Source organism: Chelmon rostratus, chromosome 20 (assembly GCF_017976325.1).
Source record: "Chelmon rostratus isolate fCheRos1 chromosome 20, fCheRos1.pri, whole genome shotgun sequence".
Taxonomy (NCBI): domain Eukaryota; kingdom Metazoa; phylum Chordata; class Actinopteri; order Chaetodontiformes; family Chaetodontidae; genus Chelmon; species Chelmon rostratus.
The window spans coordinates 10,484,271-10,498,558 of NC_055677.1; the positions used below are offsets into that span (position 1 = coordinate 10,484,271).

A 14,288-nucleotide genomic window follows, 5' to 3' on the forward strand; every position below is an offset into this window, starting at 1 on the left:
ATATATGTTAAACTGACAGCTGTATAACGAATGCAGGCCATGGTTCCCTGTCTTGTTCAGGAATAGAACTGCATTTTCAATAATGAAACTCCCTTTCCTTTTCTAATGGACTAAACCCAGTTTACGGTCCAGAGACTATTCTTTGCTCTCTTTCCCTGCTTTGATGTCTGTCATCTCCTTGAGACTGTTTTTGTCTGTGAACACACCTGGGAGAGTAAAGCTCAGATCTAAGTATAGCAAGTCCTCTCATTGAACCTCTTCCTGCAGGATGCTGATCCATCTATTTCAGTCTGTTATACAATACTATCCCAGCTCCTTCCCAGCATCACTGCCTGAGCATGTTACTAACGCCCTAAAAACCTCTCTAGCTCACCATTTTCTGCTAATATTTGTTACTTATCTATGTCTTTGTGTCTACAAAATCCCCAAAGGCCGTAAGATGAAGTCAAAGCCCACAAATTTTGACAAGCAATGGGTCCCAGTTCCGTTGAAAAAAAAAGCCCAAAACCTTAAGCTCTTCAGCAACGCCCAACAGTAGCCCCGCCTCCTCCATTCGCAACACTGCTTTCGAGCTGGGGAGTCTCCCTGTCACTTGTTCTGTTAGGACGATGCCATTGGTTTATGTCGACGCTAATCATGTGTTAAAGCCACTGCTTGGAGATTTGATTGGTGGGTGAGGTCAGTGGGCGTGTCACCGTCCTCAAAGGATTTTTTTCCCCCGAGTGGCCAGACGGGCTGGGGACACAGGATGGAAGAGCTAATAGGAGTATCTAACGGGACATGCGGACGGGCTGAATTCTTCTAATATTCCAAGTGCTGGTGAGGGTCTTATGATACTTTTTACAACGACTAATAACACCTTTTGTCTTAATGGTGAAACGTGTGGGGCTATTTCTGTTGACTGTCGTCTTATTTGTCCAACTAAGAACTCGACCACTGGACATTAGCTAGCTAACCAAGTGGTCAGTTGGAACGGACCCCCAGTTGAGGATAATAAACGGACTCTCCGTAGCCGAAACCCGCCTCAAAAAATGTTCTATTTTTCCCGCTGCTGGGTAACTTTGAACAGATAACTGATGATGGTTGTACACCGGCGCGTTAATCAGTTTATTAGACACCTAGGCAGAAAACGGCTGGTTAAAATTAAGATTAAAGCTGGCAGAAATTCACGGGAACCGAGGTAGACGAACAGATGTGGGTCAGTCCATCAGTAACGGGAAGCGACGGTGCGGAACAGTGATTGATCGCGGTTGCCATTAGTTTATGCTTGTGTGTATGCGTCTGTGTGTTCCGTGAATGTGCGTGTCCGTGCGTGTATCAGCCTCTGGGGAAGAGAGAAAGGGAGTGTTGTGTGTGTGTGGAGAAATTGGGAATTTTAAGGCATGAAGCATTAATATACTACACATGTAAGAACTCTTCATGTGATAACATATTAGATGAAAATTCAAATTAAGTATTGAATAATGAAATTTGAATAGTGGCAACTTCGTTATAGACGTTAATATTATAATGATAATGTACCTTATATTCATATCTGGGCTGCAACTGTTCACTATGAATCACCGAATTGACCACGTTTTACATTAATTAATTATTGAGTGATTTAATATAGCAAAATTAACACAAATCAAATGCAAATCCTTAGTTAATATTGCTCACTTAATCTGATTACCATCTTAAAAACTTTAAATTTTCAGTTTATGTTGAAGAGGAAATGCAAACAATATTTGCAATGGTCAAACTGAAAACCACATATGCTGTTTTCATTACTTGAGTGATGAATTTTGAATCAATTCAATTAATTGATGAGGTACCAAAGGAATCAGATGTTTAGCCCACTGTATTAGGATTATGACAATTTGGGGTTATGTTTGCATTAAAAAGTCAGGCATTTGAGTAAATGTAATCCTGCAGATTTACTCAGAAGATTAAGGCTGGGTGGTATGGTTGAAGCCATTGAATAGTTTCAGATATCTATACATATACTGTACATCACAATGGTATGGTATGGTAAAAGTACAAAATTACATAAGATAATTAAATTGATGTTCAAAACAATCAGCCAAATTCTTCTTCAGCCTTACATTTTGTTAGTTTATAGTTAGAGTTTATACATTTATATAATCAGATTATGATTATGCTAAAAGTCAATAAACAATATTGAATTATCACCCAGATCTAACAGATATTCTCTCTTTTTGGCCACAAAAAAGAAGATTTAAGTAATTGTCAAGCTCCATGGTCGACTCTGTACCCAGTTAGGATTCACTATTCAGTATAGGCTACTTTTACTCTAGTTCTAGTTCTAGCCCTTCACAGGCACAGCACCATGAATCTTTCACCACGTGTGCCCCTGAGTAATATTTCAACATTCTTGGACAGGCACAGTGTCACAGCAGAATTTTTTTACGTCATATTTAGGGCAGTGTGACCTGACGTAATCCAGACTGCATTATTCATAACATCAGAACAAGCAAAACAGCCTGCAACACACAAAGCTGTACTCGGCTCATAAATTGGTAATGACTCCCCTTTTAGGTCTTAATGGAGTTCTCACATCTGTAGTAAAGGCCTCTTCACTCTCTGTGTGTTGGTGCAAGATGTGGGCATCTGGCAGAGTCAAAGGGGAAGTGCGTCTTTACTCTGAATGCCACCCCTCTGAGGATCAAAGGCATTTCTGCTGCTGATGCGTCTGTTTACATGCTGCTAATGGGACATTTGAGAGGCTACCTGGTGTGTTTGTGCGTGTTTGTATGCCTGAATGCCTAAGTATGCATGGTGGGGTGTAATAAATTAAGCATCCAAACACATGACAAAAAGGAAGAGCGAGAGACACCAAGCATGAGAGTGAGCATCCATGTTTGAAAGCATAAGCTAATGTGTTCCTCTATGGTGTTGTGGGTGAGATGGGCTTATGGTCAGACTTTACGCTCCCTTTCTTGCCCCTGTCTTTCTCCCCAAAGTGAGTGGAGGATGAAGGAGGCAGAGCGCTCGCTTGCTACGCTTTCATTGCAAGAGTACAGGGGGCCTTAAAGAAGGTCGAAGAGGAGGAGGAGGAGGAGGAGGAGGGGGAGAATGCATGGGAGAGCCAGCGCTGTTGCCGTGTGAACGGAGCTCTATTGTCCTGGGAACCTTTCAGTGGCTTCCCCGAGGTCCCTGTTCCTACCCTTCCCCCCACCCAATACCCACTTTCTCCCTCTCTCACACACACACAAACACATAAACAGACACACATACTTTGCCCACCTCTTAGTGTTGCACTCACCCTTTTCTCTCTTTCTCACACACTGTCTCATTCACTGTCTCTTTTCTGTCTTTTCCTACTTGGGGTCTCTCCCTCTCTCTTGCACCCTCCTTGCCTCTACTTTCCCCTCATTTCTCACAAGCAGACAAGGCCCGTCCCTCCTCCTGCTTGCCCCCAGTTGCTCATTATTTCGCCTCATTGATGTGATTGTCATGCCAGCCAGACAGTAAAAGCAAAAACATGCAATCTTCTCATTTGCATCACCTCCTTCCCATCCTATCCTATCCTACAAGAAGCACAGCCTTTCCAAAATGTTTATGCAGATGGCTAAATCTTCCAAACTGGACCGTATTGACTGTATTCAGTGGGTTTTGTGGGAGCACATGATGGTGTAATTTAACCCTTTGTTTTCTGTAATTGGCGTGAGGCTGTTGGGGTTCGCAGGGGGTCGCTAGCTGAGAAAACAAGGCCAGATGAGGACTCGGCTGGATGGGAATTGGCCTCAGTGAACAGAAGCATCTCTTTTCTGTCTTGGACGGCTGTAATGAAACGATCTGTGATTACAGGAGGTCTCTGCTGAGGCACTGGTAGCACAGCACTGCTACTTGCTTTGGTGGTGATTTATTGTGTTGAAGATGTAACCCTTCTGTTTGGCCTCTTGTGAGATAATTATTCAGTCAAAAACTAAAAGACAAAAGACAGGCCTATATATTGTAGTGGTGATGGATTAAAAATATTTTTAAAACTTATTTCTCATTAAATGAACTTTCTTGTCATAAATGAATATCTGCTAGGTCCAGAATTGTATTTCTGGTGCCCGTCAGCTATTATTAGCCTTCTGTCACACTGCCAGAGCGCCTGTGTCTCTCCAACCTGCTTTTCTCTGAAGTGATTTTTTTTGGAGTAGCTTCGTAGTATACACTCTGGAAGTGCAATTTAGAGCGAATCATTTGATTGACAAATCTAAACATTGTGTGCAATGGTTTTGAAAAGGACGTGTACATATTTCCATCCGTTTCCATGTCCATCCTCCTGGTTGCTTCTTGAGCCATAGTATTGTTCTGGCCAAGCATTTGGACGGGAAGGAGAAATGTGACACAGGAAGCAGGAACCAGGCTGAGACTGCAAAAACAGGAAGCAGGAAGAAGCCCCGATAAGATGGCTGCTCTGGAGCACCCTGGGATTTCTCCTGCTTTGTGTAATTGTCTGTAGTCCTTTGAACTACAGAGAGTTTGGAGTGTTTGGTCAAAGTCAATAAGGGTTTTATTTAGACAGTCCAGTTCAGAGTTGCTAAAGGAGGGTCAAGGGTGTCTAACACAGAAGAAATTGGTAAAGGTGTAGGTGTCTTTGTGAACTTCAGGTGTTTCTCTTGTTCCGCTACTGTGCATTAATTTCTGAAAATTCCTCTTTGACTTTGGTGTGTTCATGGTTTTTCATGTTCGTGGTGTTTGTCTGACCATATCCATGAATCTCTGTTTGTGTCAGGATTCCAGCTGGGCCAGTGACAAGCCGGCCTGGGATTAGCTGGCACCCTGTATCTTCCCATCCCTAATGCTTTAATCTCTCTGCTGGTTGCCACAAGTCTTCTGGCTTTGGGACACTGTTGGTCATCGCTGTCAGTTCTCTGGCAACGGGCTCACCCATGCTTTCTTTGTTTTTACATATAACATACTATATACGGAGGGTGGACTGAAACAGAAAACCCATCAAAATAAAAGGTTGTCTCTTAATACAACAGCTACAGAAACTACGTTCACAGAAATGGTGCTCCTAGAAATTATAAGGACATGACCTGAAACAGGGAAGAAACATATTGTAGGGTCATTTGACTTTTACTTAACTTTCACTATCATCACTACTGATTGTAGAGCTGGGTGATACTGAAAAATCAGTCTTTAACTTTTGCCTCAGTACCTTCGAATCAGCCACAATCACGGTTTCTCAGATAAAACCCTTGATATGAATGTGATGATCAAGCAGCTTGTCAAACATTTTTTAGAAAATGTGATAATTTAACTTCATGCCTTTAAGACAAGGAAAATATGGCATTTAAACTAGGGCTGCTCTGATAAGTCAATTAATAGAGCAACAAAAAATCTATTTAAATAGACTATTTAAGTAATTGTTCATTTTTAAGCAAAAATGCCAAAAACTCTCTAGTTCCAAGATTCCAAAATGTGAATGTTTGCTGGGTTTCTAGTCTTCTATGATAGAATATTGACTATCTTCGAATTTTGGACTGTTTTTTATATTAAACAAGTAATTTAAATAAGTAAAATTGGCCTCCTGAAAGTCTTGACCATTTTCTGACATTTTATAGAACACATGATTAATCAGTTAAATGAGAAAATCATCAGATGAACTGACAGGGTTTGTTCAACGTCTTCAAAGTTTGAAAAATGCTGAATTTTAACCATATCTACCCTCTTATCATCCCAATCTCTGTCACATATTGTCAAGTGTTTCTCCCTGCTCTATGGCAGATGTGTGGTGTGTGTCCATGGCCTGGTGGTCTGCTGGATTCTCTATCACAGACAGTCTCTCTAAGCAGGGTACTAGTGTCTTAAAACAGTGTGTGCCTGTTTCCCTGCAGTCTTTGTCGGTGTGAGGCCTCGCTATGCCGCTGGTGAAGAGGAACATCGAGCCCCGTCACCTCTGCCGAGGGGAGCTCCCCGAGGGCATCGGCAGCGAGCTGGAGTGTGTGATGAACAACACGCTCTCTGCCATCATCCGTCAGCTCAGCAGCTTGAGTAAGACACACACTCACATAGACAAACACATGCACACAATGTAGCATTTGAAAGAAAAAAACTGCTGCTAAAAGCCTGAGATTTAGAAGAAGAAGAAAAAACACAAATCAAGGCTTTCCTGTAACGCCAAAAACAGAAACTACAGCATCCTCAGGCAATAACCTCACAAGCTTCAGTATGATGACTGTCTGCTCTATGTGTAGCCTCTTTGTGGCAGGACAAGATCACATGCTTTCATCATTAATCCCGAAGCTGTGATTGATTTGGGGTTGTCATGGTTACATGGCCTGGGGTCACTGGGCTAGCAGCAGACTTAGAGCGGCTCGCGATGGAACATGGAGGGTTGAAATGTAATCCTTTTAGAAAGCTCTGCAAAAATGAACTTATGTGGACAGCTGTGTGTAGATAGACTGTGTGCGTGTGTGTTTGTTTCAGTGTGTTTTTGTATGCGTGACTGAATGGGTATGTGTTAACTGTATTCATGTGCAGAACTGTTTTATATTGATTGTTATGCTCACTGTAAATGTACTAGACAGAGTTATTACAGCATCAAGGGCATCTATCTTCCCATCCATCTTGCATTCCCATGTCCTTCTTTCTTAATCCATTAACAGTGTATTATGGGTTGTCATCTGGCAGTTACCCTTCATCCATTTATCTTCAGCTGCACCCATTTCCCTCTCTCACACAAGATTTGTTAAGAATTTAACAGCATTGTTAAGAATTTAACAGCATAGATTAAAAACCAGTCCTTTTTGCTGTTAACCCTCCACTTTTTGACCTAGTCATGTCCATTCTCTGTCTTGTATTGTGTCAAGTTCCTGCGTTGGGAGTGGGCTTTTCAACAGCAGCTGTGGCGGCTATATATAAATGCCCACACAGGCCTGGAGTGCTGTGTCTACAGACTATATACACTGTGCATGTCTGTGTGCACATGCATGTGTTTAAGTGGACTGTAAGAATCCTCAGGAGAGGTCAGAGTTGACTGGGCTCAGCATGCCGGATCTGTGATTCTTCCTTCCTCTACATATTTTTCCTGCAGCCCATCCTGTCAGCAGGAGGGATACAAATAGCCCTTAACATGTGTTTGTGTGGGTTTGTCACACCACCTTTTTCCACAGTGATCTATAATTAAACAATATTATTAGAGCAGTGCTGAAACTACTCTGGCTAGTTTATAACCTGTTGACATCCAGGGGAGGAATTTTTTAGCATATCCTTTCTTTCAGTACTGCTCAGTTTAGCACTGTTGTAGTAAAAAGGCTTTTACACACATTAGCCGAGGGCTAAGACCCCCAAGGGCTACAGTTTATAACTCCATTAACTCTGAGCTAGCAGTCATGTCACATTTCTGCCTTTTACTTTGGGGTGCTTCCTTGGCTTTTACCAAACCCCATTTCAGATCAATGCTTCTTTTCAGGACTATTACCCAAAAAAAGGGCTAAAAGCACAGGTGTGAATTTGGGTTAGAACCAAATGTTTATCATCCATCCAAATGTCAAAAACTACTGTGATCCAGTCTGAAGATGTTAACCTAGGCCTATGTGCATGAGGATTTCTGTAGTCATTGCAGATTCATTTATTAATGAGGAATGTTGCTATATAGAGCTCTATGAGATGCCATTTCCCGCACAGACTCTCTAGACTTCACATTGTGTCACATTACCGTTGTATTGATTGGACTTCAGTCTCTGTGGGGATTTACTTGGCTCCAGATAATGATTACAAGACTCCTTCTTTCTCTCAAATTTCTCATCTCTCTCTCTCTTTTTTGTTTTTCTTTTCCAGGTAAACATGCGGAGGACATTTTTGGCGAGCTGTTCAACGAGGCCAACACCTTCTATCTGCGTGCCAACTCTCTCCAGGACCGCATTGACCGGCTGGCCGTCAAGGTCACACAGCTGGACTCCACTGTAGAAGAAGGTGGGTCAGACCTTAGATGCCTGAGGGGAAAAGTGTCATCACTCACTGTCCATTGTTTATTTGTTTCTTCCTTTCTTGCCTCCTCCCCCCTCCAGTAGAGCAATCATTTGACCACCCATTTGTCCTCTCTTCCTCCTTTTATATTCTCAGTTTCCCTACAAGACATCAACATGAGGAAAGCCTTCAAGAGCTCCACCACTCAGGACCAGCAGGTGGTGTCCAAGAGCAGCGTGCCCAATCCTGTCCGAGAGATGTACAATCTGAGTGACAAGCCTCCACCGCTCAGCATCCTCTCAATTTACCGGTCCGTGTTGTTAATGCACACACTCACCAAGCCTCAGACCTCCAGCATGCTGCTGAAGCATAATAACAACCATATTTCATAGTATAGTATTTTACTTAGTGTCCCAACTTTTAAAAAGTCACTTTTTCAAGTGCATGGACAAAATAATTGAACAGTGAAATTATAATACAATCTTGAATACTAGTCATTCATTGCTGCAGGTTGTCTGTGTGTGAAACAAAGCATGTGTTTTTACACAGTGCAGTTTTACGATGTCAAAGACAAAAACTATTGATCAGATCTATCAAATGGCTTAAGTTTCAAATTTAAACCATGTGTTCTACTTTTTAACTTTGACAGTAATACTTCTAGTCATCTACTGTTCTTGATGTGATTTTGCCTCTTTTCTGACCTACATTCACAGTGAAACAGCACATTTGGTACTATTTCCTACTGCTATTTGGTAGCTGCTTTCATCCAGTGCGCTTTCCAGTACTTTGAGTGCATTACATATTTAGCATGGCTGGCTCCGGTGGGAATCCAGCTCCTAACCCTGACTACATTGCACACTTTTCTCCCTCTTTCTCCAGTCTTTCTGTCTCTCTGCCTTTTCAGTCTTTCATCCTGTCATTTCCAGTTATGCTGTTTCTGTGATAAAAATGCAGCACAAGTTCAACCTTGTTCATCCACTTTTGCAATATTCATAGCTTCACATGATTTATAGTTAACTTAGTCTCCCCACAGATATACACTGAGCCAAAAAATACTATCCTTTTCTCTACCTGACTACACAAAGACAATGAATGGACTCTACTACATGCAGGTTTCTATACAAAGACATTTGTACACCTGTTTAACCCTCTTGGTGTCTGGTTCTATAGGGATGACCACAAGGAAGCACTAAAATTCTACACTGATCCCTCCTACTTCTTTGACTTGTGGAAGGAGAAGATGCTGCAGGACACAGAGGATAAGAGGAAAGAGAAGAGGAAGCAGAAGGTACAGTAGTCTGTCCACTAGGACCTAACTGATCATGGTTTAATATACCATTCCGTTTTAATTAAATCAAATCTTGACATTTTCCTTCCCTGCAAGTAGTTTACTTTTCCTTCCCACATTTTCAGAATTAGTAGACTTAGTAAACAAATGTTGTTATGATGTTCTTGTCAACATTTTTAGTACCACACATATCGCACGAAATATGTTACTTCTTATGGGTACTAACTCTATACTTGTCCATAGAAAATCACACAATGAAGGGCCACAAACTTAAAGTGGTCGATAATAGTTTTATTTTAACAAAATTGGATAAATGCTCTCTTCCTCTCTCTCAGGAGCAGAGGCGTTGTGTGGATGGGACATTACAGAGGGAGGTGAAGAAGGTCAGAAAGGCGAGGAACCGTCGGCAGGAGTGGAACATGATGGCTCTGGATAAAGAGCTGAGGCCAGACCATCGACACACCATACACCGAGACAGAGGGGCCTCCTCTGAGGGCTCAATGTCACCAGAGAACAGGTAGGTCGCTTAATTTTCCTGATTCTTCCAGGAAACATTTTATGTTATTATTATTTCAGCCCAGTAAGAAAAAATTCACAAGTTGAGGAACTTTGTAGTATTATTTCTACATTTAGATTTCATTCTCCATTTCACCCTCCATTTTCATTTCTTCCTTCTTCCTGCTGTCTGAATCAGGGGTCACGGTGCTGATCAGCACCACTACCCCAATTCCATGAACCATGCTGGCCATGCCCACACCTACTCCGGCCCACCACCCAGCGTCCTGGCTGCTCAGATGGCTGCCGGACACGGCCCTCGTGGAGGAGGCGAGCATGATAGTAGAGGCAGGACTATGATGGCATATCAGGGTGGGACTCTGGGCCGCTCTCACCACCACCAAGTCCCACTGCCTCCTCCACCCAGTGAGTCTATGAACGGTGGCTCCATGTCCCTTCCACCAATGGACTACAGGTAAAAATACAGAGTGGATGGAATACACACTTTTCACATGCTCTTAAAGTTGTATTTCAAACTGTCCTATTAATTCAGATTTATATTCTATGCTTGTTTGCTGCATTCTTTCAGCTTTTGCTGCAGAAGTGGCCCAATTTTCTGACAAGTTTATGTCCACTAACACTTGTGCTTGAATCCACTCACAATAACTTTGAGCTAATGCTGCCACCTAGTGGTTCGGTGCCTCCATGCCTTACTCTCAATCCCTGACATCTGTCCTCGCAGCAAACGTGAGTACAGACTGCTGTAATGTGTCTTAACTCTCTACTCATTCTCTATCATTTGCTCTGTCTTGCAGTTTGGATGGCTATGCCAACACTGGTCCCCCTCCCCCACCTCCAGCCCCTCTCATCCCTTCTGCCCAAACTGCCTTCGCCTCACCTCCTGGAGGTCCGATGCCTCCTGGGCCAATGGCCGGCGCTGGTGGCTACGCTCCGCCTCCACCACCTGTATCTGGAGCCCATGCAGCCCCACCTCCCCCCGGTCCTCCACCTCCTCCCCTTCCAGCTGGTGCCTCCCACATCACAACCCACAAGATGCCCTCCTCTGCACCCGCTGAGGCCACAGTGGTCAACGATGCCCGCAGTGATCTGCTGGCTGCTATACGTATGGGTAAGAGCTGCAGTGTGTGTGTGTGCTCATTGTCACGTGTCATTTTAATATAATGTCTTTTTTTTAACAATATGAATTTATAAACAACTTATTATAATAATGAAACAGCTCTAACATATTTAGTGCTGATAAAGAATTCACCCGCCTGGAAAGTTTAATATTTTATTGTTTTATGACATAGAATCAAAGGGGATTTAATTTGTCTTTTTTGACATTTATCAGTAGAAAATAGCCTTTAATGTCAAAGTGAACACACATCTCTCCAAAGTGACTGAAATGAATGACAAACTTCTCAGGGGGTGAAAGGCACAGTATCAAAATTAAAAAGTAAAAGCTAACTTTACATTTTTAACAAATCTCAAGCATTGCAATTGTAAATCCATTGTACTGTAAATACACTAAAACTGAAAAACGCAAGTAAGAAATGGCTATAAGCAAAGGTTTGTGACCTACATTTTTTTGGGAATTGTTTAGATATGTCAGGAAGTGGCCTGGATTTTGAGCACTGCAATTAAGTGGCTCAAGTAAACATTTAAAGATTAATGTTTATCCACCAAGTCCAAAATCTCTTTATATAATAAATTTTGTTATTTACACCCTCAAGGATGTGGCACCATCACTGCAGCCCTCTTATTATCTTTGATATGTCAAACACAAATTTTTAAAAAAAGTATGTAAGCCACCAATTTTTAAGTAAATGCTATGGTTAAACTCTCAGTAACTGTCAGTTGTAATCTCCCACTGACATCTCCTCAATTTACTTACATCCATTACTTAGTTGTATTAGAAATTAAATAAGAAACTTTAGGGTATTTACAACATACTTTCAATTATGATGTTTAATATTTAAACAAAAATGCTAGAATATGTGTTTAGTATTTTTTAGAGTGTGATTTTAACAAGAAATGAATCCGTCATGAAGGAAACAACAGTAAAATTAAGCAATTTTTGATACTGTACACTGTAGTTTAAGTGCAGTGTTAACTGTGTCTGTTAAAAACACGACATATTTTCCTATAGGCATCCAGCTGAAGAAGGTGCAGGAGCAACAGGAGCAGCAGGCTAAGAGGGAGCCAGTCGGAAACGACGTGGCCACCATCCTGTCGCGACGCATCGCCGTGGAATACTCCGACTCTGAGGACGACTCAGAGCTGGAGGAGAACGATTGGTCGGATTAACATACTTTCAAAAAAAGAAAATATTAACCACTGAAGATACACACACAGTAACACATAACACAAACAATCAGCTGATCTCACACTCACTTGAAAGAATGCCCACTGTACCGCACCCACAGGTTGTCACACACTGTTGCTGGAAACACACACACATACACACCACACCTACACACAATCACATGCTGTAGGTTGATATAAGCTGAATGGTCCAAAACTGGAAATCTGGGGGTGTATTCAAGATGCATAAACACTGTAAAGACACTAGTTATATACTGTAATGCTGACCACTCTCCGAAACATTAACATTCAGTTTAAAATATATATTTCAAAGCATTGTGAATACACCCCAGTGGCTGTTTCTCTTCTCTATAACACTATAGACACCCCGTGAAGGTGCTTATTTCATGTATAGTCGAAGCTTGAGAGTCTTAGAAGAATTAGAAACTTTCCTCTTGAGCTAACCAACGTGCTTGTCATTTTTTTAATGTTTTTACTGAAACACTTGCCATAGATCATGAGGTGAGTTTTTAACATGACAATTAAGTGAAGAAGTCATGGACGAGCTCAGTGGAAGCGTCACTCGATGATGATGTATGCAGGCTGCTGAGGGAGCGAATGGGGAAAGCAACTGAAATGCTGCGGTAAAGATTGATGAGAGGGTGATATGTAAAAAGTCTTATTGATCATAAATATGAGAATTGATTGAGCCATCTGCGTCTGCAATCGATCACTGCTGTGTTGGGGGGAGTGGGTGGGGGGGGGTCATGTATATGCTAGTGTGAGCTCTGTAATCTTTGACCCAGAGAAAAATAAAATGATGAATGAAAGATCATGGCTTGGCTGCCACGTCTCTTTACTTTTCCATTGTCGTCATAGAAACGACACATACCTGGCTCTAAGACTTCAGTTTCCATGGTAACAGTACAGCTAAGATGGGGGTTGCTAGGGAAACAGAAGAAAAAGGGGGGCACCGAGCCAGGGTGAGGATGAACAAATGAACCAAGGCAGGAGTTTTATGCACAGCACATGTTTGTTTTTAATAGAAAATTAACAAGATCTCTCAATTGAGTGAACTAACCAAAGCAATAAAAAGTACAACTAACACCTTGGAAAAATAGACACCACGTTCACACAAATGTTTTATACAATATCTCAGTTAAGTTAGTGCATGTTGATTATCGTTTATACGTTTCATTTTGCAGATACTTAGCTCGTTGTGCCATTTTCATCCAAAAAAATAAAGTGCATTTCACATTAAAAACTACGCATACGTCTACACAAGATGCTGTTACTGTGGCGTCCTCCCATCTCCAACCCCCACCCCAAGACACACACAAAAACTCACAGGCCCTTGAGTGTTTTGATATTTAGCTCTACATTAGTAACCATCAGAAAGACGCCTCCTCCTGCTGACAGCCCATCGTTGGCTACACATTTTCTCTAAAACCGCCAGCTGCTTTGTACACAACTTTGTGTAAAATTACACTGTGAAGCCGTTCAATAGATTAACAGGTGTGTGTATACAGAGAAGTATTACATCCAACAGCACAGTCCTTTACTATTCTTGGATACAAAGCCCTTGTTCACACCTGTTCAATTATGAAAATTTCAACAATGCTGTTGGAGAAAAACATTCACCAATCAGAGAAAATCGTGTACCAATTTTTTTTCCCGCAGCCACCCACCATCTGTGCAGCCCAATCCGCTCAAACGTCCTTTACAAACTGGTGCATATTGAAGCGAGGAACCGAACAGAGAAAGTTCTACACTTACAGCCGAGATGGAGAAATGTCATTCAAAAAAATGGTGCAACCCAACTCATCCCCTAGTTTGACTGGCTTTGGTAGCACCATGCACGGTGGTAGAAAGTCCCTCCTCTTCAGCATGCCATATTTACAGAAACAAATGATTCAAGAGGAGGGGATATCAGTTGAACAATTTGATTATTACTACATTCAGAAAAAGGCTTTTACAGCGCCGTTACATCATACAACATCAGAATCTGAAAGAATTCAGGACAGACTAAAGTGGAAAAAAATAGAACTTTTCAATGAATATAACAAAATAGACTTTTCTCCAAAGGTAAAGGAATAAGAGTTTGTGATGGTTTTTGATGTGCCAGCCTGACCTGTTGGTGCTCATCGAATAACGACAGGATTCAGTCTGACACTGTGCACAAGTTCACATACACAGGCCACATCCCAATGCTTAGAAAATGCTAGTCTTCTGCTTTCCTTACTCATTTTCCCCAGCTTTTTTATCTTTTTTAGCGCCCCTGTTCCTGGTC

General features: G+C 41.8%; 1 protein-coding gene across 1 annotated transcript; it reads left to right on the top strand.

Annotated features, from left to right (window-relative positions):
• The first annotated feature begins 735 nt into the window (after positions 1-735).
• On the top strand, positions 736-12,737 carry wasf3b (WASP family member 3b). The gene is made up of 9 exons (XM_041961598.1): positions 736-819; positions 5,838-5,994; positions 7,783-7,917; positions 8,068-8,221; positions 9,082-9,199; positions 9,535-9,716; positions 9,894-10,169; positions 10,510-10,823; positions 11,844-12,737. The coding sequence occupies exons 2-9, from the start codon at positions 5,862-5,864 to the stop codon at positions 11,999-12,001; spliced, it is 1,470 nt and encodes a 489-aa protein (XP_041817532.1). The 5' UTR covers positions 736-819; positions 5,838-5,861; the 3' UTR covers positions 12,002-12,737.
• The last annotated feature ends 1,551 nt before the right edge of the window (positions 12,738-14,288 follow it).